Source organism: Patella vulgata, chromosome 3 (genome assembly GCF_932274485.2).
Source record: "Patella vulgata chromosome 3, xgPatVulg1.2, whole genome shotgun sequence".
Classification (NCBI taxonomy): Eukaryota; Metazoa; Mollusca; class Gastropoda; family Patellidae; genus Patella; species Patella vulgata.
Genome location: NC_065881.2, coordinates 18,311,059 through 18,334,547, shown reverse-complemented (window position 1 = coordinate 18,334,547; position 23,489 = coordinate 18,311,059). Strand labels below are relative to the sequence as shown.

Here is a 23,489-nt window from a genome sequence, read left to right as displayed (position 1 = left end):
AATTATTTTTTGGGAAAAGTGAAATTTAGCTGGAGCTAGAGTCAGAGTCAGATCCAACTGTAATGTTGTTACTAATAGACACTCTCAATTTATTAATTCACTTGTAAGAGAAAAGAAAGTGAACCCAGTCTTTGTCATATAGCCACCGTGGCTCAGGGAGTAAGGCAGTAGCTCACTAAGTGGGTTCCATCCCACTGTTAGTTGCCAGGCACTACTGAAGGGGAACAGCAAACACCAAGATCGAAACCAGGATCCCTTGGTGAGTGAGTCAACACATTACTCTGTCAGCCACCATTGGTTCCCAGATTCTATACAGGAATAAAACTCAGAATATGTAATATAAAATAGTTTTTAATTTGTCCATACACTACTGATGATGTCTAACAGTAAAGCACTCTGTTCCTCTCACTAATAATTCCACACATTTCTATAATAGCACTATTGTATGTTTTTAGTAATATAATATTTACAACAACAAACACAAGCTTTTTCACTTTGATTTTGACAGAGTTTCTGAATTGTTCAATCAATTTACCAGTCTACCCAAACCTTCTCTGAAAGACAAAATAAAATTGCAAATTAATTATTACTTTAAAAAATTTAAACGATAAGATAATACGTACTCCGGGATAAGTCTAAAATGTTTTAATCCATTGACAATTTACGGGAGGTCATTTGGTGATTAACTAAGTAGGTATCAATGTGGATGTATATTATCGTCACCTGCCTGTGCTCCTCTTCTGTCCGTCCACAATTGAAATGACAATACATACTCCAGGTTAAATCTATTTTTTTTTTTTTAGTTTATTGACACATTACATTAGGTCATTTTCAGATTAACTAACAAGGTAATTTTTATACATATTCACAATTAATGTGGATGTATACTATCGTATGATAATACATACTCCAGGTTAAATCTCAGACACCCCTCACCCCCATACACACAATCGGTGGACACACGTCTCATACTGTCATCATCTGTATTCTCCCCATCCACAGTTTCTTGTGAACATTTTAATGATGGGACTTTTTTGCAGGGGGTGTTCAGTGGGATTCCATCGAAATTCACTTTTTTATTTTCATCACAAATCAGTCCATCGTTTACATTTTTTAATGTGATGCAGGACAGATTTCTTGATGGAACTTTGCAGCAACTTAATTGGATTACCAGTATTCATTGAGGCATAAGAAAGAATCTGTGGGATTTCTTTGTCTTTTGTATCAAAGAATTGCGAAGGGTAAATTAACCTACTTCTGACTATCTGTAAGTGACATCTGTGTCTGTATTTTTTCTATCGATGCCTTGGCATCAGATAATCCATGATCACACATGTACACCACTACATCCTACAATATACAAACATCAATCATTACACAATAACATCCTATAATATACAGACATCAATCATTATATACAACAACATCCTATAATATACAAACATCAATCATTATATTCAACATCCTATAATATACAACTACATCCTACATCGTATAGTATACAAACATCAATCATAATATACAACAACATCCTATAATATACAAACATCAATCATTAAATACAACCAGTCATATATATATATATACAGTAGAATCTGCATTAAGCAGCCACCCAAGGGAATTTTCACAACTGACCGCTTAACGGGAGTGGCCTCTTAATAAAATCTCGTTGCTTTTTGTGCCGACATAAATTAAATATTACGCTTGGATGCATTGGAAGCGGTAAATTTGGCCTTCGCTGAATCTTGCGCCGAACGAAAATTCTTTACTCAAATCTGGGACATAACTTAACGGGAGTGGCCTCTTAATAAAATCTCGTTGCTTTTTGTGCCGACATAAATTAAATATTACGCTTGGATGCATTGGAAGCGGTAAATTTGGCCGTCGCTGAATCTTGCGCCGGACGAAAATTCTTTACTCAAATCTCGGACATAACTTCTGTAAACTTGTCATTTTGTACCAACCTTCGATACTACTGTCTGCCATTGTGATGCATTCGATAATATTTATCCATTTTTGTGAAGAAAATCGATGAATTCATTTTATTTTATCAAAAAAGCACATGAACAAAAAACATCTCTTATTTTATCACCTATTTACAGGGGGTGTAACTCTGTATGTAATATTATAGGAGGCGCCAAGAGAGATACTAGATGATCGTGACAAAACTCGGTACTTTTATTTTATTCAATCAGTATCAAATAATGTGTCGTTACGCGTGAAAACAATGATCAGGTTAGTCGTTTAATAAAACAAAAGATTAATTAACAGATAATCCCGGGTTGATTGTTATGTTTACATTTCTTTTTACCTGATCAGTGGGGGTCCAGTTAATTAACTACTACTCACGGGATTAGCGGGGGTGTTACAAAGAACGACAAGATGGTATCATTCAACAATGGCCGTTGAATGGGCGATGTTTTGTTGAATTTATTAGTAAAATAGTGACCGCTGGCCGCGTTAGAGGAGTGACCGTTAAATAAAGAGATAAAACAACAGAATTTCTACGGGGGGAATTTATTGTGACCGCTTACAAGGAGTTGTCGCTGAATAGGAGTGGCTGCTCATACAGATTCTACTGTATAGAGTCTACTAGCCATTTCGTTACCCAGCCTTTAGCAGTGGGAGAAAAACCACTAAGATTAAGGAGGCGACCCTACTCCTTGTCACATACAGGCCTGGAATGGAAACCATGCCACTTGACTCAATCAGAGACTTTTGATCCATAGCGTACGTGATAGACCACTCGACCACTGATTATTGTCAAACCGTTGTTATTATAATCAAATATATCATGATGATCTTCTTCAACAAAGAAATAAAAGTTTAATAACAGTAAAATACTTACAATAGCTTGTTCTGGTTTATTATTTTGAATACATAATTCAACTAGATTTGTAAATGCAGGACCACTGAAATATGTAAAGTTAAAAGTATATAAGCAATTTTGATAGAAAAAATGACTTAACAGGGTTGTACGAATCTGTAAAAGGGGTTGGGTGAACCTAGTACTGGAACTTCATTAGTGATTAATAGTCCCAATTCACCTTAACCAAGCCCACCTGTATAAAGACAAAACTCATATTTCTGTACCATCCAAACAACTAAGCACACTTTTGTTTGCCCAACCCCTCTTGATCTATCTACCTACCACGCCCCCCTCCTTGAAAGATGGAAGAATATCCATTTAATCTAAATCATTTATTATTTTCATTTGGTGTATTCAGTTAGTTACTCTAAAGCATTTTGAAGGGAGGCTTTCAAGTTTATGCGAGCAATATTTAGATAAAGTTTTTTAAAAAGATTTTTCGGAAATGTTCCATATGGCAGATTTTGATTGGTAGATTGTTCAGGAGTTGTTGACCAATCATATCCATATTCTGTGCATTACTGAACCAATCAAAATCTGAGCATAACTGATCAAAGCCCTATAAAGAAATGTCTTTAGACCGAGATTTTTGTCTACAATATCAACATTGGTGGAAGTTGATGTAAAACTTCAGAAACAAATGAAACGACCGACCGAGATTGGTATATAAAAATGCTAAAAAACTTACCTCGGGACACCTTCAAATGAATTTGGGTTATCTTTTATAGTTGAAAATATTAACCTGTAAATCATATGAAATATTGTAAAACATGAATTTACTGTATTTGATGAGCTTTTAAATCTCTGACATTATTTGCAAACTACAATATTTTGAATGTTGGATCTCTAAAAGAAATATCCGTCCAAAAAGGTTCAGTTCTGTTCAGTAATTACAAAGGTATGATGGATTGAAATTATATCAACATTTGGCATCGTCTGTGGAAGCTATAATCTTTGTGATTATCTTTGATGGGCCTCTTTTTAATCCAGATGAATCAAAGCTGGAAGATTTTCTATCCTTGATATTTTGGTTTTGTTTTCAACTGAAGAATTTCAACCAATAAATAATTGATTGGTTTATGTTCAAAAGTCATTTCTAAAAAGATGAGAGTTCAATGTTGTCTTTAACCCATTAAAATTCCCTTTTGCCCTGATTGTGTATTAACAGATAATTCTGGATGTATGCCCTATGCGTGTATTATATTTTGAAACACACATGATGAATTTCTAGACAATCTCAAGTTCGATCTCCACTGTTTGTAAACACAAGTTTTCTTTCATGTACACAAGCACTGTGTCCAAGAATGAAGTGTATAGTCAGTTGTGATGATTTTGCTATTTATCACAGGAAGTTAATTCATTATGAAGGATAATCGTAAAACATCTGTTAAACTGCCAGTGTATGGAAGGGAGTAATAAGAGACAAAAAGAATTGGTTAAAGGAGCTAAATCGCTAATATTTGGGACCTAAAAATTGACACAAATGGGTCTCAACGCATATAATAATGTAATATGAATGTATATTAACTGATTTACATTCAATTGTTTCTGTTTTTACTGTAATTTCTAATCAGTTATGTTCGGCGAAATGCGCCAAAGTCTCAATTAAATGACAATCTTTAGCGTCTGGTTATTCCAGTCTACACCGATGATATTTATTGCGCATGTTCTCCAGATAAGAATATAGCGTCACCATTTGACATGACTTGTGGAATATGTCTAGCCCGTTTTATGAGTCCCTTGTTCCAAATGGCGCTGAAACGCATTATGGTACACGATTCGTGTACCAATGGTAAAATGTTTATTTTGTCTTAAATATTGGATATCAGAAGCTCATCTTTTCCCTTTTAAGATCACAAGACCAATGTTGATTTGAATTGGCAAATAATTCGTGTTTTCAATGTCATAGATTTTTGATGATATTGAGTTAGAGACTTAGCTTCTTTAACATCCATCATAAAAAAACACTAGGTCATTTTGGGACTAACATTGTGTATTTTCATTACAATATCACAGGGTTCTGTTTCGTGGAAGAAATCTGGACAACATGGAGAAAACTCAAGAGGTTAGATTGGCATTCCTCAGGATCAAAATTACAACTTTGCATGCATGACATGATTCCCACCCTATACTAACTGATTTAAATGTAAAACTTACCAAGCTTGATCAAATCTGTTTCCATTACACGATATTGTGATCAAATCTCCCATTCCTGTAGCAGTCAGCGTCAGACTTAAATATAAAAAGGCGAAATTGCTTGTACTGTGGTCTTATAAATGTATTTTCATCAGGGTTATAAAGTCTCGTTCTGTTTATATTATCTACTGTTTTATTCCATGGATTATAAGACCAGGAGGAAGCCGCAGTGCCTCAGTGAGTAAGACAGTGGTTCAATATCCTGGAGGTCCCGTGTTCCAGGCTCGCTAACCTGGAGGTCCCGTATGTGATACCGGTGTTGACGAGAAAGTTAATCATGGATTTTCCTACGTGGTTTCTGCTTATCAGCATATAGTCGTTCAGATGGGACTATAAACCAAGGTCACAGGTACACATTGGCGTGCATAAAAAAGAACCTATGACAAATGGAATTCGATAGAAGAGTTAGCCATAGTGCCTCTGTCCGGGCAAAGTTTTCCTCACAGCACACTGCATGGCGTATGCCCATCTTCATTAGCCCAAACATTCATTATAAGGCCAGCAAAGATGACAGAAGGGTGGAATGGAGTGCTCTGTTGATTTTGGTGAAAATGTTTGAATGACAGCATAAACATTAATTGTTCTGGCAACTTTTGATTCAATACTTAGCATGACTAAATCCTGACCACCATGAGTTATTGGGCAGACGCCTTCCGATGAGACGTTTTGACCTATGACACAGTGTGTGATAGGCCTGAAGAGTGGCCACATATCCGCTGATCGCGTGTTAAGTAAAGTATTTTTGACTTGATACTCAAAGGCAAACCTTTCTTTTTCTTCCAAGCATTTATAACCAATATAAGCATGGAACACGGTATTTGATATAACATGTGGAATGCTAGTCTTCAATTTCTGAGATTTCAGTAAATTTCTAAGGCTCCTTTGAACCCATGAGCTAGCACACAGTACCCCTTGCTTACGAAAAACAACTCTATTTGCAAATCGAGAAATAAAGATGTTTATTTCGCAGTTCTAGTTGACCTTACAACTGTACAACATTAATAAATGCAGGCCTTTTATTATGCGGTGTGGGGAATATGAAATGATATGTTAATTACCCGAGGTAACGACGAGGCGGTCTCATAGTACTGATGAATTGTTGATCACTTATCCATCTAGATATCAACGATTCTGCTATTTCACAAAACTGATTCTGTAACTAGAAATCATATTAATTAATAAATTAAAGCATTCTGTAATATAAAACTGTTATTATTGTAATCCAAATTTTACTGTGACAGTTATATATTCAGTTCTCAGATAATCCTTCAAAAAATGCGATGGAGCCGTGGGTTTTTTTTGGTGTTTTTATTTTGGCAAAGCACCATTTTGCTAACATAACAAACATCAGGCTCCGAGTTCACAAAGCTTTCTCCGACTTCAGTTAAGAATTTACTGAACTTTCAATCACTGTTTATGAGAAATATCTTTAATGCAGAAACACAAAACTTTGCACAGGATTATCTGAGAACACGTTGCTTGTCTATATAGATTTGTAGTTATTACTTGTCCATATAGATTTGTTGTTAGTGCTAGTCCATATAGATTTGTAGTCATTGCTTGTCTATATAGATTTGTTGTTATTGCTAGTCCATATAGATTTGTAACATGGACGGGAAATCTTCCTTTGTTCTTTTTTTCCCTTTAGTAGATTGGGTGGAGCTTAACCGTGCAAAACGTTATTGCACTCTTTTGCTGGTTTACACTAGTTTTAGTAGAAATCATTTAGAGAAGTGAGGTGGGTTTTCTGTGCAATAACAACATGCATGTTGAGCAGGTGTTACAAGTCAGTTATAGCACGCTTCATTCGTTAACAGGTTTAACATCTCTGCCAACGGCCTCGATGTTCAAACTTTACTTGCTTGATAATATTGAGACAATAGTAATTGTATTTCCATAATTTATATGTATGTGTTATTGCCCAATTATCAAATGCCTCTAAAGGATTATCTGCAAAGACGAATCCTTTCTATTCTAAAAATAAAGAGTAAAGTCAGCATAAATCACATTTCAATTAGGAGCTGGAACAGCTAATTGCTACTCATCTTGTTGTTCTTGGGGGTGAAGCTCTTCGAAGAAAGTCTAAGGCTTCGACAATTCATGTACGATCAGCAAGAAACCTGGCATGCTTGTTCCTTGATGGGCTTCAATTTTGACATGACGTCACAATTGTAAGATGGCTGTAATTACACAATACTTAGTTCCTGGTTCATAGCACACTGGTACTTGTTTTAAAAAGATAGATACCTGTTCCTTATGTTTTACTTTAGCCATTGAAGAAACAACCAGATTAACTACATCGTTAAGTTTCATTAAATCAAACTGCATATCTGAAATATATATTGAAGATGAATTATGTAAGATTTAGATAAAGAGCTGACCGTTCCAGCTATAATCGTTGCAAAATAGATAATGAAAAATGAATATAATGAAAATTTAATTCAAATTATTTTATTCTGAGCCAAGTTATGAGTGCTGGTTAGATTGTTTATTATTGTAGCAAAAGTACTGGACAAACAGGACTAAGTCTCAATTATCCATTTTATTATCTCACAGACTTTTTTTATCCATTTAAATCTCTGCCATCCGATGGTCTAGAGAGTTGATTATAGGCTTGTCATGTGAATAAATGTACTCAAAAATCAAACTCCAGGCTACAGAGCTAGCACCATCAGCATCATCAGCACCATAATCAACGAGCCAGAGTGTCGACAATAAAAATAAGATCAATGTGACTTTCTTTAATTGTCAGTAATTGTCTATAACTAAACAAGGTAGTTTCACCAAATATTTCAATAGACTGATGTTCAAGTCACGGAAGTTACAGCCACAGAGGTTAATAAAGTTTCTAACTCTGTTGACATTTTGTTTTGTTAATTCAGTATGATACAGGTGCGATACACGGATCGTAAAAGGTTGGCCACCCCACTCATTATTGGGTATTGTTCTCAGAAATATGGGAAACATTTTGATGAATATAATTTTGTATTTGAATGTTTTAGCAGATTACCTGACCAGATCTGTGGTATATACTGATAACCTTCATATAATTCTATAGCTTTAAATAATTCATCATATTCTTCTGTATTCAGCATCCAGATCTAAAATAACATCAATGAATTACTAATACAGGCCCAGAAATACTAACTTTAGTTGTATTGGGTTTTCTGCACCAGTTACAACCCAATTTCAATTCCATCTTTCAAGGGTTCTTTTACGAGCACACCAACATGTACACAAGTTCTTGATTTTTCTTCCATCCAAACAACTAGACATTATTCCTTGCCAGGCTCCCCATCCTGCACCACTGACAAAGGTAAACCATGCTGGAAAATCCTGTGTTACTCTTTCCTGGCAAACAGCATGATCGAACTCGTAATCTACTGGCTAGTGAACCACACTCAATCTGCTTCTAATCTGGGCTAATGAAGACGGGCATACGTCATACAGTGTGCTATGAGTGAAATTTTGCCTGGACAGTGGCACTACGGCCTACTCTTATATCGAATTCCAACTGTCCAGGGATTTTTTACGTGCACGCCAATTTGTAATGGGACCTTGGTTTTTCATCCCATCCAAACGACCAGACAACTGTCCTTGTCAGGCCCTCTGTCCTGCATCACTGACAAGGGGGAATCACGCCGGATAATCTGGATGAACTTTCTCGGCCAATGCAGGGATCAAACACCCAACCTCCAGGCTAACGAGCCAGCAACTTACCCACCGTGACCCCAGATACTGAACAGAACTGAACCAGTTTTGATCCCATTCGCTCTAATGCCAATCAGAGATGTTAAATGCAAATATAAAGCAAACTTGTTTGAACCAGTATAACTTACATGTGGTACAATTCGATTATATACTTCAATAACATGTTCTATTGTATCATACATACACAGCAGTTTAAAGTAGAGGGAACTGAAAAAAATAAACAGAATACATGGTTCAATTTCATCTTAATAATTCGCTTGCACAAAGGGGTTTTCAGCAGAGGGAGGACCCTGAGCAAACCCATGAGGTTAGACTCCTTGTCATGTACAAGTTATAGGAATCAAAACCATGCCACTTGACTCAACGACAGACATTATGATCTAATGTGCATGCGTTAACCCTTAACCGGTCATTGTCGACTATAGTCACCACAACGTTATACAGCTAAGTGGTCAAGCAAGAACCTTTCTTGATAAGCTGCATTTGAGTATTTAGTTTCGTATTAATTGATATGGCGATGCATAGACGATATTTCTGATGAAAAGGACTTAAAACTGATTTGCAATTTATAGATCAACTTATCCCCTTCAACTTTTTTATTGGTGTCAAGAGTCTATCACTTATAATTATTCGACAGTAGTCGATTGAAATAGGCATACAAAATATTTGACGTCAGCCATTATTTAGCCTGACCACTTGACGTCATAACGTCAAAATGACGTCGAACGGTTAAGGGTTAAATCGTTCGTCCAGCCAACTCCCCTCTAAATAGAAGTAATTATATAATCAAGATTATACTTACTAGAAAACTGACACATATTTCACAGGTCCAGATATTACATCATATTTTCTAGCTAGAATTTCAAGCTTAGTAGCTATTTCTACATCTTTCAGTGTTCTACTATTCTAGAATTAAAAACAAAGTTGATTCTATTATTTAATTAACACTTTAGCACTTTGTTCATGTAAATATCGACACCTCCAGTTCTGTGAAGAACATTTGAGAAAAGTGATATAGTTCATACCAATATATCCCTGGAGAGATCAAAACTGTTTGAAACTATTGACTGCCCATGTGCTGTGAAGAACATTTGAATTAAGAAAAGTGATATAGTTCATACTAATATATCCCTCAACAGATTAAAACTGTTTGAAACTATTGACTGCCCATGTGCTGTGAAGGAAGAGAGAGAGAGAGAGAAATGGGGTTTAATGCCCACTCGATACAAACTAGGTCATTCCAATAATTTGCTTGTGCATAGGGGTCTTTAGCAGTGGTAGGAAACCAAAGGACACAGACAAAACCCACAAGGTTTTAATATATAGAGTTTACAATCATACACCCAAATATGTATAAGTCCAAAAATTATTCAAATCTGTTTGTCACAAAGTAATAATGCCACAACTCAATACCGCCATTTGAAATTTGTCAATGTATTTGTCTTTTTGGGATTGGCTGCTGCACTAGGGCTTACCCTAAGCCAAAGTTTGGCACATAAGGGCAGCTTGAGCCAAAAAGTGACATAGGCCTAGTGGCATAATTATTCTAATTCCAGTTTCACAAAACTCAAATATGGAAGCATCACAGCTCTCTGATGGTAACACTAGGCAAACAGCTAGTTGCTAATAAATCTTATTTTTGTATCAATTAAAAACAACTAATTGTAAACTAGTATAATGAAATATTTTGATATGTACCTTCATCATTGCTAAAAAGAAAAAATGCACTGAAAAAGCAAGAAGAAAAATAATTTTTTATTATTGGAATTTGCAAATGTAAAATCAACCATACTTTTTAGGGTGGGAATTTCGAAACCCAATTATCATGGAAGTAACATTAATGTAATTCAAATAAACAATACACATCATTATATCAAAGATAATTGTCACGTAATGAAATGCATGACCACACAGCAGCTAAGTCGTCTGAGCAGTCCACAAAGGTTGACACATTTTTATTTCTTTATATGTAGTGGAAGCATTAGCAAGACTGAAAACCTCAATGAGAGAAACAACCCAATAAGCAATTATCAGAAATAATTAACATTCGATTGGCTTCTAGTTCTTCATAGTGCTAACTTTTGTTATAAAAAAACATCCAATCAGATAATAACACTGGCTGTTCAAGTTCTTAAATATCATTGGAATAGACTTCTGCATATTATAAACATCAACATTTTTCAAATTAATCTTTGAAAATCAATTCACTTCTTCATCTCATTCTTCAAGTCAGTTGTATGATAGGTTTAGTGGACGTAACTATTAATTTTACTTACAATCATCACTGCCATTAATGGGTATTTTTTTCTCCCATATATATTCTACAATTTTCTTTAGCATGTCTGATCGGTCATCTAAAATAAACCAATATTATCATACATGTATAATTTAAAATAAACCAATATTAACATACATGTATATTTAAAATAGACCAATTTTTTTAACATGCTTGTAAAATATATTAAAGAAGATGGGCATACATCATGCAGTTTGTCATGAGGGAAATTTTGCCTGGAGAGCAGCTTATCTGCCTACTCTTTATGGAATTCCCACTGTCTGGGTTTTTTTTACATGTACCCCAATGTGTACACAGGACCAAACGAATAGATGCAGCTCCTTGCCAGACCCACCAGCCAGTATCACTTATAAAAACCTAGAGTACTTTCTTGACCAGATTCGAAACCAAGACCTCCTGATTAGTGAGCCAACACCTTACTCACTCACTGAGCCAATGTTTACAGATCCGACACAATTTAACTCACCACTGATAAAATGTACTTTGCTGGTATAATATTAAATTTTAACTTTAGAAGACGAAATATTAAGTAATATTCTGATACTGGACAAGGTCGTTAATCTGAGTGTTGTTTCAATATACTACGCAATGTCTTGCTAGAGACCATTAAGTATTGTTTTATGGTCGAGAGCGAGACATTAAGTAATATATTGATACTGCACGAGGCGTTAGCCGAATGTTGTTTCAATATATTACGCAATGTCTTTAGCTCGAGACCATTAAACAACTTAAAATACAGTCACTCCGCACATGCTTTTACAGTGATAATGTACATTTACGAGTCCAATATTTCACTAGTATAAAGAATGTACGATTGGCAAGTTGCCCGTATGATTATTTGAAATAATGGTATGCCAACATCAAAGGGTGACGTCACATCTGTATTTTAAACAATTTTAATAATGGTACGCCAGCATCAAAGGATGATGCCATTTTACTCAGATATTACTTACTTGACTTGTTGTAAAATACATCCAGTACATTCGCAAAACAGCTTAAACTTGGTTCTAGAAAGATAATATCAAAAAATAAGAAATTACATTTATTAATAGGGACCATCACCAACAAACTCATACATGCTAGCTATAAAATACTAAACCACTCCCTCCACCAACTCAAAAGAAGTTGAAATGTTTTAAGATAATAGGGTTTAAAATCCTATTTTTCTGCAACAATTTGGCTAATGAAGAAAGGCATATGTCATGCAGTGTGCTATGAGGGTAATTTTGTCTTGACAGTAATGTTTCCAAAAATGTTTACGTCGGTTGTGAGTTTTTTGTACTATCCAAATAACTAGATGCTATTCATTGTCAGGTTCTCTGTCCTGCCCCACTGATAAGGAGAAATCATGCAGGAACAATATCCAGAAAAACTTTCCTGACCATCATTGAGATAGAACCAAGGACCTCCCCACGACAAACAGAAGAGTCATGGAGCTCTGATCTTTAGCAATTGTTACCAATCACAAGACAAAAGAGAAAAAAAAAGTGCTACCTATTCCTAATTTCTTCATTTCAGCAAGTGTTTTCATGACATAATGAGGTGAGTTTTGGTGTGAAGCCATGGTAGCTAATGCACTAAGAACACATCTAAATGTTTCCAGTGTTGGTTGTAATCCTTGATTCTTCAGCTCTTGTAACATTCCCTGAAATTATAATATCATATTTATCAGTTAATTCATTCCCTGAAATTATATTATACTTACGCGGTGTTCGATTCCGGTGTTAGCCTAGAAAGTTCATTGTGATTTTCGGGCGTGGTTCCCCTTATCAGTGGTTTAGAACGGAAATGAAATGAAATGGGGTTTAACGTCCTACTGTTCTGCTCCGAACTGGGCTAATGAAGACGGGCATATGCCATACAGTGTGATATGAGGGAAATTTTGCCTGAACGCGGCAATACGGCCTATTCTTATATCGAATTCCAACTGTCAAGAGATCTTTTACCTGCACGCCAATGTGTACACGGGACCTCAGTTTTTCATCCTATCCAAACGACTGGACAGCTGTCCTTGTCAGACCCTCCATCCTGCAACACTGACAAGGGGCATTCACGCCCGAAAATCTGGATGAACTTTCTCGGCCAATGCAGGGATCTAACACGAGACCTCCAGGCTAGTGAGCCAGCGTCGTACCCACTTAGCCACCGTGATTCCCCGGTTTAGAATGGAGGGCCTGGCTAGGACAATGTATAGTTATTTGGATTGGACAAAAAAAACAACAAGGTCCTATGTACACATTGCCGTGCACGTAAAAGAAACCCTTGACAGTCGGAATTCAAAATAAAGAGTAGACCGTAGTACCGCTGACCAAGCAAATTTCCCTCATAGAACACTGCGTGGTGTATGCCCAATCAAAGCAGAAAAGTAGGATGTTAAACCCAATTTCATTTCATTTAATATATAACATTTAATATTAATTCAATCATTCTGAATTATAATATTTCAATATCTATTCAATAATTCATTCATTCTCTGAAATTATAATATTTATTTATTATTTCACTCCAACCAGAATGATGGAATTTTTTCCTTGACAGCAATGTTTTCATTAAATATCAACAGTGAAGGGATCTTTTAAGTGCACAACAATGAGAAGATGAATCTCCAGTTTTCATTCCGTTTGAATGATTTGATATATCTCCCTTACTAGATGGAATGGGATTAATGTCTCATCAACACAATACTTTTGTCATTTAAAAACCAACAAATAGTAATTTTTATTTCTATGATTACACATTCAATATGATGGGAGTGAAACATGAGTGATAACTTACTGTAACTAGAGACCATTTTTCTTTATGACTGTCTGTTGTCATTGTACCATATTCTATCAGATGATTAAATGTTTCCAAATCCACTACAATAAAAAAATAACTTATACATCTGACTTTTATGTCCAAAATGATTCTAGAACAACCAAAATATTCTTAATCATTAAAAACTTCTATAATGACATATTACTTTTAGAATAATATAGTAGATTGTTGATTTTACTATTCAAATATTCTAAATAATTATTCAAATGCTATTTTAATATTCTAAATCATTATTCAAATACTATTCAAATATTCTAAATCATTATTCAAATACTATTCAAATATTCTAAATCATTATTCAAATTTTCTAAATCATTATTTAAATTCAAAAACTAATTCAATACTTATATTGTAAACCATTATTTTAAATCATTATTTGAATATTAATATTTTAAATCATTATTTGAATATTAATATCTTAAATCATTATTTGAATATTAATATTTTAAATCATTATTTGAATATTAATATTTTAAATCATTATTTAATATTAATATTTTAAATCATTACATGTATTTGAATATTATTATATTCCACTTATATTACCAACTAGTGTACTGTTTTTGTTTGAATATTTTAATAGGAGACAAAAAACAGATCAGATTCTAATAGTTTAATTGCACTACAAAAATTTACCACAAATCTGAATAAGCACCACCTGTAGCCCATTCAGATTCTTAAGTTCAACTGGTTTAAAAACCCTAGCGATCGTTAAACCAGATTAAACATACTAAATGCAAGAGCTAAATCTGCCTATTGCAGATCTTTCTTTAGGCCTGAAATGTTATAAAAACTATTAATTAGACATTAATTAACCTATCCAGGCCATTTTAAATAGATTAGAACAGTTCAGCCATATTTTAATTTAAGCTAAAAATGGAGGAGCGAGACTTAGCTTTGAACAACCAGTACGGTAGTTGAAATTATTGCACACGTCTTGTCAAACCTTCAAAGGCTAATATCTTCGCTCACAATAGAGTAATTTGAAGAAATGCAAGAGTGGCTAGCTCTTTATCTAAATCTTACATAATGTATCTTTAACTTTGAACTTTGTCATCTGAACACAAAGGTGGGGCAAATAAACCAGTTTAAAAACCCTAGCTCTCTGTCTTCGAGAAGGCTATTCTTAAAAGAAGTTTTATCTTGGCCGAAGAAAAAGGTGAAAATATGTAAAAATGACTAAATCTGTCCCTTTGAGGAATCTCTGTCATGCCCCTCTGAGGCTGATTAATTTGTTTTGAACAATTCTACCCAAGCAAGCAAACGTTTCAACCAAATATGGCTAATTCCATCTATTTGACCTACCTGGAATCATGTTTTCTAACATTTCATTATATCTATTCATTGCATTTTCTGATGCCAGGCCCTGAAAATAAAATACTTATCGATAACACAAACTAACATTGAGAAAAATTAAATGAAATGGGATTTAACGTCCTACTGTTCTGCTCTGAATGGGCTAATGAAGACAGACATACGTCATGCAGTGCTATGAGGGAAATTTTGCCTGAACAATGGTGCTACGGCATACTCTTTTCATCCCATCCGAATGGACCTCGAACATGGAACACAAAACCTCCAGGTTATTGAACCAATCAATGTCTTACTCACATTGGCTTGTTTTCGATTCCCAAAATGAGCCAGTTTGTGTCAAATGGACATTAAACCCCAAGTTTGGCAGAAATGAAATGGACTGTGCTAATGAAGACAGGAATACACCATTCAGTGTGCTGTGAAACAGAATTCGTCCAGACAGCTTCGTCCTGCACCACTGACAAGGGGAAACCAGGCTTGAAAATCCTGAGTAACTGTCTCGACTGACAACCATTTTAAACCTTAGACATACTGGTTAACTAGCCACAACCTTACTCGCCAAGCCGTCTGGTAGAAATGAGAAATGAAGTAAACTGTGTTATCGGGTATTCACATGATATCTTACCTTGGCCATTCCAGTTACTATGGTATTATAAGCTCGAGCTGATTTTCTGGGTAAATCTTCAAACAGTTTCTCTGCTGCAGTAAAATCTCTACAAATACAAACGTTTTCTAAATAAACAAAATATTCTATAAAATAAAACAAAAACTTGTATGAAATCTAAAGCCTCAGATTGTCAATTGAGGTAGCCTATTATTAATCTGTTGCAAACTACAATATTCAGGGATTCATGTGTATAAAAATTGTGTGCGTGAAAAAAAGCACTCGCAAAAACTCAGCCAGAGCTATCAATTCATTCTGCGGTACCTGATAAAGATAGTTCCTATTAATTCACTTAACCTGATAATTGAAATTTTGCCCGGATAGTGATGCTGCAAGCTACTCTTATATCAAATTCCATTTCAGGCACGCAAATGTGTACACAGGACCTTGGTTTTTTGTCCCATCCAAATGACTATACATTGTCCGTTGCCAGGGCCAACTGTCCTGCACCATTAACAGGGGAGAACCATGCAGGAAAATTCTGATTAAGTTTCTCGGCCAACACCTTGATCAAACATGAGACCTTCAGGTTAGTCTTACCCGCTGAACCACTGACAGGTGAGAACCACGCCAGAAAATCCTGATTAACTTTTTCGGCCAACACCTGGATCAGTGCTGCTCCCAGGCATACAGAATGCAAAAGAAATACTTACTCCCAAGTTTTGGCTGGTTTTCTATCGTGTTTTGAAAGATAAATGAATTCTTCACCATATAATTCTTCTGGTGGATCTTTATTGTTATAAACGCACAATAAATCTAAGAGATCTAAAAGGGTCTCTTCAGATATTTCCATCTCTAAAATATATTAAACATATACATTAGTATACATATATAAACAAAAATCTACAAACTTATTGAATCTGACAAACTTATTGAATCTGACAAGCTTACTGAATCTGACAAACTTCCATATTCCTCAATTAGTTGGCAACCAAAGTAGACCGAGAGAGAAATGGGGTTTAAATCCAGTTGACACAAACCAGGTCATTTTGGGAATAAATAACATATGGTGCAATTTTATTTCAATAATTAGCTTGCACATAGGGGGAGGACAACGGATGACACAATCTCGATCCCAGAGATAACTTTATCCTTCATTTACCTCTAGTAAAACTTGTCGGCCATTAATCAGTGTGAAATTGGTTCCTTAGCACTGCCCCCAGTAGCTACTGATTTGTTAGAATAAATTGCTGCCAATTTCTCGACAATTAGGCATCAGTTCATTGCATGAATTACATATTAATGATCCTTGGAACATTTTCCACATATTGACATTAAAAGTTAATTCGAAAACAGCCAATTTGATGATTTACCGTGAAATATTTTTAGATTTACCATGAACTATTTTTAGCGCACAATGTGAGTGAAATTTTTGAAGAAATGAAAATTTGGATCTTTGTGAAGCGACTGACGGAAGGATACATTACATGACATTCAAAATGGCTGACGTATGGCCAGCGAGTTTTCCCGGAGATAAACAAAGAGTCTGGGACGTCGATGGAGATAGCAGATTACACAGAGAAAACTTATGAGGTTCTTTTACATGCACATCAGTGTGTACACACGGTGGCTAAGTGGGTAATACACTGGCTCGCTAGTCTGGAGGTTGCGTGTTTGATCCCTGCATTGATCAAGAAAGTTTATTGGGATTTTCCAGCCTGGTTTCCCCTTGTCAGTGGTGCAGGAGAGAGGGACTGACAAGGACAGCTGTCTAGTTGTTTGGATAGACAAAAAAACGAGTACCCGTGTATACATTGGTATGCACGTACACCGTATGGCATATGCCATTAGCTCAGTCAGAGCAGAACAGTAGGACATTTTAAAAACCTCATTTCATTTCATTTCAGTGTACACAAGCTGACCTCATTTTTTCATCCCATCAGAACGACTGGGTACACTTTCTTGTCAACTGTGCAAGCACCATTCCTAACAAGTGAGAACTGAGCTTGGAAAGTCCTCAATAGTTCTTCTTGGCTCTTATTCACATTCAAACACATAGTGACAAGAAATATAAATTTCATTATAGTCAACCCAAAAAAAAAACCCTGATCCGCAAGCTTTAAAATATATTAGAGATTATGAAAAACAGTGCTTCAGGTTAACATAGTAAACTATATATACCTTCCAGTTGAATTTCTTTGTAAAGGGCAATAGCATCTTTTACATTCTTCATTTGGATTCTTTCTATTAAAGCTTCTTCATTGGCACCTGTCGTTTGATATTCAGTTTTGGGGGGCATAAATGCCTGCAAGGAGACAAAACAAAAAAATAGAAGATGTGGTAATTGATATTCATGCTATTTTGGTTCACAGGCAATAAACATGCTTAAAACTGTGAGTGACTCTAAGGTTCTGTAGGATTAAAACCCCGCCACCTGACACAATGACAGACCTTATGACCTAAAATACATGTGTAAGATCATCCCCACACACCACCAAAAAAAAATTATTTACAAAAGATATGTATTTTAATTGTGTACTTACTTCTACTTTTGGTTGAGAAGTATCATTCTGAAAAAACTCTGGATGCTGTTCAACTATATGTTTAGCGGCCCTTTTTCCTGCTGCCTTGGACAGGGCATAGTTTCTCTTTTAAAAAAAGACATTAATATAATAATTTGCAATTATATTATGGTACATTTTATGCGGATGTGACCTAATAATTTTTATCTTTTACTTGCATAAATATTGTCGTGTTGATCCTTTACTGGATGATCATTATTGTAATATAAGTCACATGAGACGGAAGTTATCTGCCCCTGCCCACTCTTCTCTGTAATATATATTGAAGTTAATAAAAGACGCACATACTTCAAGTGTGGTCGTACCACGAGAATGTCTTGTTTTAATATATAGTATAAGGGGGGGTTGAGATATGAATATGACCGTCCATCCACGTATAGAAGGCATATCGAAGGTAGTGATCCCAACACAACAATATGCCACTAACTAGAGTGTGTGTGCTTTACAAATGTATTTAATTATTATTAAATCATAGATCATTATTATTAAAAAATACTGAGACAATGACAACTAAAAATGTTATTATTCTGTATGCTCTGCCATGATCTAGAGTGTAGCATGCTATTCACAGCAGGTAGCCAAAAACTTGATAGTGGTATTTATATTTATGCGAAAAACTCATTAATAGTCACTGTAGGAGAACTGTGCCCCACATAAAAACCAGACAAACTCACAGACAAGACATATCACACACAGTCATTGTAATAGCAAGCGCAGGGGGATAGCACAACACAAAAACAGTTACACAAGACAAACATACGGACAGGACACAGACACCTCGAACCCCAAACGTATATATAAGATCAAGTGAATGGATACTGGGGATATCCGTAAGCATCATCAACAATAAAAATACAAACAAATCAAATGAATGGATCCCAGGGCTGTAGAGTCCCAGGTCTGTAGTGATACACGATTCATTAAAATGAAAATAAACTCACAAGAAAGGCAAGCCAAAAACACAAAATATAGTAATAGCTTACCTTTTGAATAAATCCAGTCGGATATAAATATGGATCATCTATCAAATAATAAGCTGGTGCATTTGGATCCTATAAATAAAACAAAATTTGAAATGTTTTAATATTCGTTATATTTAATATTCGGTAAAGTTGGTTGTTGTATACCAGCCAATTAAAGAAATGAAATGGAGTTTAACGTCCTTCTTTTCTGCACTGGTTGGACTAATGACGACGGGCATACGCTGTGCAACAGCCTACTCTAATTTTGAATTCTAACTGTAGAGGGCACTTTTATGACACGCCAATGTGTTTTTCATCCAATCGGAACAACTATACATTGTCCCTTTCCAGGCCCTCTGTCCTACACCATGACGGAAAATCCTGATGAACTTTCTCAACCAATTAATGGGTAGACCAAAGTCGTTAAAAATGTGCTAACTGTTGAGGGTTAGGGTCAAAAGCACCTTTGCCAACACATTGTACATTCATTAAAATGTTACCACTTCTACAGTATATAATAAAGGGACATGCTTATATTCTTAAAACTCAAAGCTGATGGGTTTTTCCCTTTTCTATTTTTAACTACTGAACTGAATTAAAATTCATTAGAAATCGGCTATTAAATTGAAATAAATAAAATAAAACGAGATTAGTTCTCTTTTAATTAATAGTAATTGAAAATACTGATTTGTAACATATGTGTGATAAATTGGACAGAATTTTAAAAAAAGTAATTATTATAGCAAAACTTACCCTTTCAACAGTTGATGCCAAGGCCTTCAAAATGGATGTTGGTCCTCTGTTAAAAAGAAAATAACAAATAGAATAAATCAAAATCCTACTAATTGTTAAAAAAAACCTCCATGAAAGTCCTTTGAAGTGTATTAGTAGCTGTAGGTCTAACTCATGATGAAACCCAATCATCTTACAGTTGACCCTCCTACATTCTAATAATAAACTAATGACCAACCACAGTAATAGGTGTTAACTAGTGCTAATAAACAAGGCTGGACAGAAGGCACCTGTCATAAACTTTGTCAGAAACAAATTATCACATAGCATTTTCATTATGATATATACGTTTTGTGATATGACAAGTCTGTGGCAGGTGCCTTATGTCCAGCCTTATATGTATGTTGTGTGATAATAAGTACTTGACAAATTCTGTGACAGAAGCCTTATGTCCAGGCTTGGTAATAAGAGCTAACTGGTTAAAATTAAAAACCTCAAAGACCGAAATATTGTCCATTCAATAAATCTACACTAATAATGAGGCACAGCTGACCAGAGCTTTAAAAAAAAAAAAAAAAATAACATGAGCAGATAATTAATATAAACACAATAGTTCTACGGAAAATAATAAGTATATGTTAATCAGAGCTATTTTTCCACAATGAAATGAAATGGTGTTTAACGTCCTACTGTTCTGCTCCGATTGGGCTAATGAAGACTGTTATACGCCATACAGAATGCTATGATGGAAATTTTGCCTGGGCATGGGCACTATGGTTTATCGAATTCCAACTGCCAAGGGATCTTTAACGCGCACGCCAATGTGTACACGGGACCTTGTTTTTATGTATCCATCCGAACGACTAGACAGCTGTCCTTGTCAGAACCTCCGTTCTGCACAACTGACAAGGGGAAACCACGCCGGAATTTTCCACAATGACTCTCTTATTATTTTCAAGCTCTCATTAATATACAGTAATTGTTTTCCAAGGAAATTTTGTGTTTATTTTAATGTTTCAATTACTAAATGCTATTTAAACAGTATACAAACAATTAATACCTTGGTATTCTGTTGGGTATGACTATTTCTGATGTGCTACCTGTAATACAAAATGAAATAAAATGAAATGGAATGGGGTTTAACATCCTAATGGGCTGATGAAGACGGGCATATGCCACGTGGTGTGCTACGAGGCAAATTTTGCCCGGACAGCAGCGCTACAGCCTACTCTTATATCAAATTCCAAATGCCAAGGGATCTTTTACAAGCATGCCAATGTGTACACAGGATCTTTGTTGTTTGTTCCATCGAAACGACTAGACAGCTGTCCTTATCAGGCCCTCCCCTCCTGCACCACTGACAAGGGAAAACCATGCCAGAAAATCCTGATGAACTTACTCTGCCCACACCGGGATCGAACCCACCACCTCCAGTCTTCTGTCATCATCAATAGTGATACAGAGGTGAATTCTGTCATCATCAATCGTGATACAGAGGTGAATTCTGTTGTCATGATATTTTAAAAAAAAACAGTAGAAAAAGTTCATGGGGCCCTATAAAATTTAAATTTATAGGAAATCTTTGTTTAGGGTGATTGTCCATAAGCTGAAAGAAGTCAAAATCTGTGGATTGTGTAGACCGAAGGCATGTCTACCTATGGCCTATTTGGAGACTAGTGGGTGAAAAAATTCATGAAATTCGGATAGCTAAAACAATTTATCCATACCCCTACTGAAAATAAGATTGAGATGTTTGCATTAAATAAGATCAGTTTATTAAGAATATTAGGGATGCTACAACTAGCTACCATATTTTGGGGGTGGAATATTTTAGTGTGAAATTGACCTCAAGCAAGAGGCTAAAAATAGGGTATAATGTCCACTCGACACAAACTAGGTCAATTTGGGACTATCATATGGTTCAATTTTATTTCAATAACTTGCTTGTGCGTAGGGAGTCTTTAGCAGTTGCAGGAAATCAGAGGACCAGGAGAAAACACAAGTTTAGAAGGGACCCTTCTCCTTGTCACATAAAAGCTGGGAATCAGAACCACAGATCTTATGATCTAAAGTGCATGTGTTAGACACTGTTAGACCATTTGGCCACCCAACCCATGTCCCATCTCAAGAAACCAGATAAAATAACACCCAAGTTTAGTGGTTAGGTTTTTAAACTTGTTTAATTCCCAGTTTAGAGGTAATTTCTGACTTATAAAATATATGACTCTCATCCAGTAGTTATAAAACAAAACAAACCTGACAATTTTGCAGGTTCCTGTTTCAATTGTTCTGTTTCATGCCTGTTACAGTGATTTTGACAACTAGAAAAATGCCTGAATAATAAAACAAAAAAAAAAAGATATTATCTCTTCATTTTGCATTATAGTAGAATACCACATTATAAAGTACTGTTTTTAATTATAATAAATTGTGATAGAAGAATGCAGGATTTGGGAAAGCTAAACTGCCAATATTTGCGTTTTCCTAAACACTGCATATGGACAAAAGAAATAAATAAATAACCAATCTAGTTTAATCTTCGGCCTATCTCTTATTCATGAACTGAGCCACTATGGCTCAGTGAGATCAAGCGGTTGATACCACAGTGTTGGTCAAGAAAGTTCCTAGGTATTTTTCAGTGTGGTATCAGCCTGTCAGTGGTGCAGGACGGAGGCCTGGCAAGTAACACTATCTAATTGTTCCAATGCAACAAAAAACTTGCCCTGTAAATGCCTCTGTCCAGACAAAATTTTCAGGTCAAGACTGAAGAGATGATTTATAGCCCTTCCCCTACCTTAGGCCTACTTTGTCTACGATATCGTAGACAAAGTAGGCCCTAGGTGGAAGTGGACGTAAAACTCCAGTCCAGAAACAAACTGAACTAACGAATTAGGCCTACTAATACTAGGACCAATTATCAAATAGATCAGTGATCATACTGTGGATGTAATTATCATCAAAAATTACTAGGTAATGAGTTCGACATTTTGGAATGACAGAAAATGAAGAAAATCAGTAAAAAAATATAAAATAATAAAATAAAAAGTCAGAGTTATTATCTCCCTTGAATTTAACCAGTGATCAGCCTGTTATCATACCCATTAACATGTCCACGATTAATGCATATTCAAGTTTCTGAATGCAGTTAACAGGATTTTAAAAACTTAAATTAAAGGACGCATAAATATACACAAACGTTGTTAAATGCATTACAAATACCTTGATTTTTTCGACAAGTTCCATAAAATAACCTTTCTGATCGACTTCATGGAGGTCGCCATTTTGCTTTTAATTTGCTGCAAAGGGAAAGATTATCAACCGTTGATACAATGTTCATTAATAATTAGGGGTGGAAAAAAAGAATTGGAATCATAAAACAATAGTTTGCAAAATTTCAATTGAATCC

General features: G+C 35.3%; 1 protein-coding gene across 1 annotated transcript; it reads right to left on the bottom strand.

Moving 5' to 3' along the window:
- Positions 1–335: 335 nt before the first annotated feature.
- LOC126815714 (protein PTCD3 homolog, mitochondrial) lies at positions 336–23,376 on the bottom strand. The gene is made up of 25 exons (XM_050541597.2): positions 23,303–23,376; positions 22,340–22,416; positions 21,144–21,183; positions 20,105–20,150; positions 19,373–19,441; positions 18,351–18,455; positions 17,989–18,112; positions 16,521–16,662; positions 15,829–15,916; positions 15,195–15,255; positions 13,848–13,930; positions 12,567–12,717; positions 12,026–12,079; positions 11,053–11,130; positions 10,475–10,503; positions 9,579–9,682; positions 8,905–8,983; positions 8,076–8,166; positions 7,313–7,395; positions 6,124–6,224; positions 5,027–5,101; positions 3,558–3,611; positions 2,849–2,912; positions 1,256–1,350; positions 336–554 (listed from the first exon to the last, which is right to left on the bottom strand). The coding sequence occupies exons 1-25, from the start codon at positions 23,362–23,364 to the stop codon at positions 527–529; spliced, it is 1,983 nt and encodes a 660-aa protein (XP_050397554.1). The 5' UTR covers positions 23,365–23,376; the 3' UTR covers positions 336–526.
- Between the last annotated feature and the right edge of the window lie 113 nt (positions 23,377–23,489).

Bases quoted from the DNA above. Each gene is read 5' to 3' on its own strand.
- LOC126815714 (XM_050541597.2), bottom strand. From the start codon at position 23,364: ATGGCGACCTCCATGAAGTCGATCAGAAAGGTTATTTTATGGAACTTG. The intron at 18,113-18,350 runs GTAAGTACACAA...GTCTCCTTGCAG, and splicing joins CTTCTCAACCAAAAGTAGAA to GCATTTATGCCCCCCAAAAC. The intron at 9,683-10,474 runs GTACATATCAAA...TTTTAATTCTAG, and splicing joins TCTTTTTAGCAATGATGAAG to AATAGTAGAACACTGAAAGA.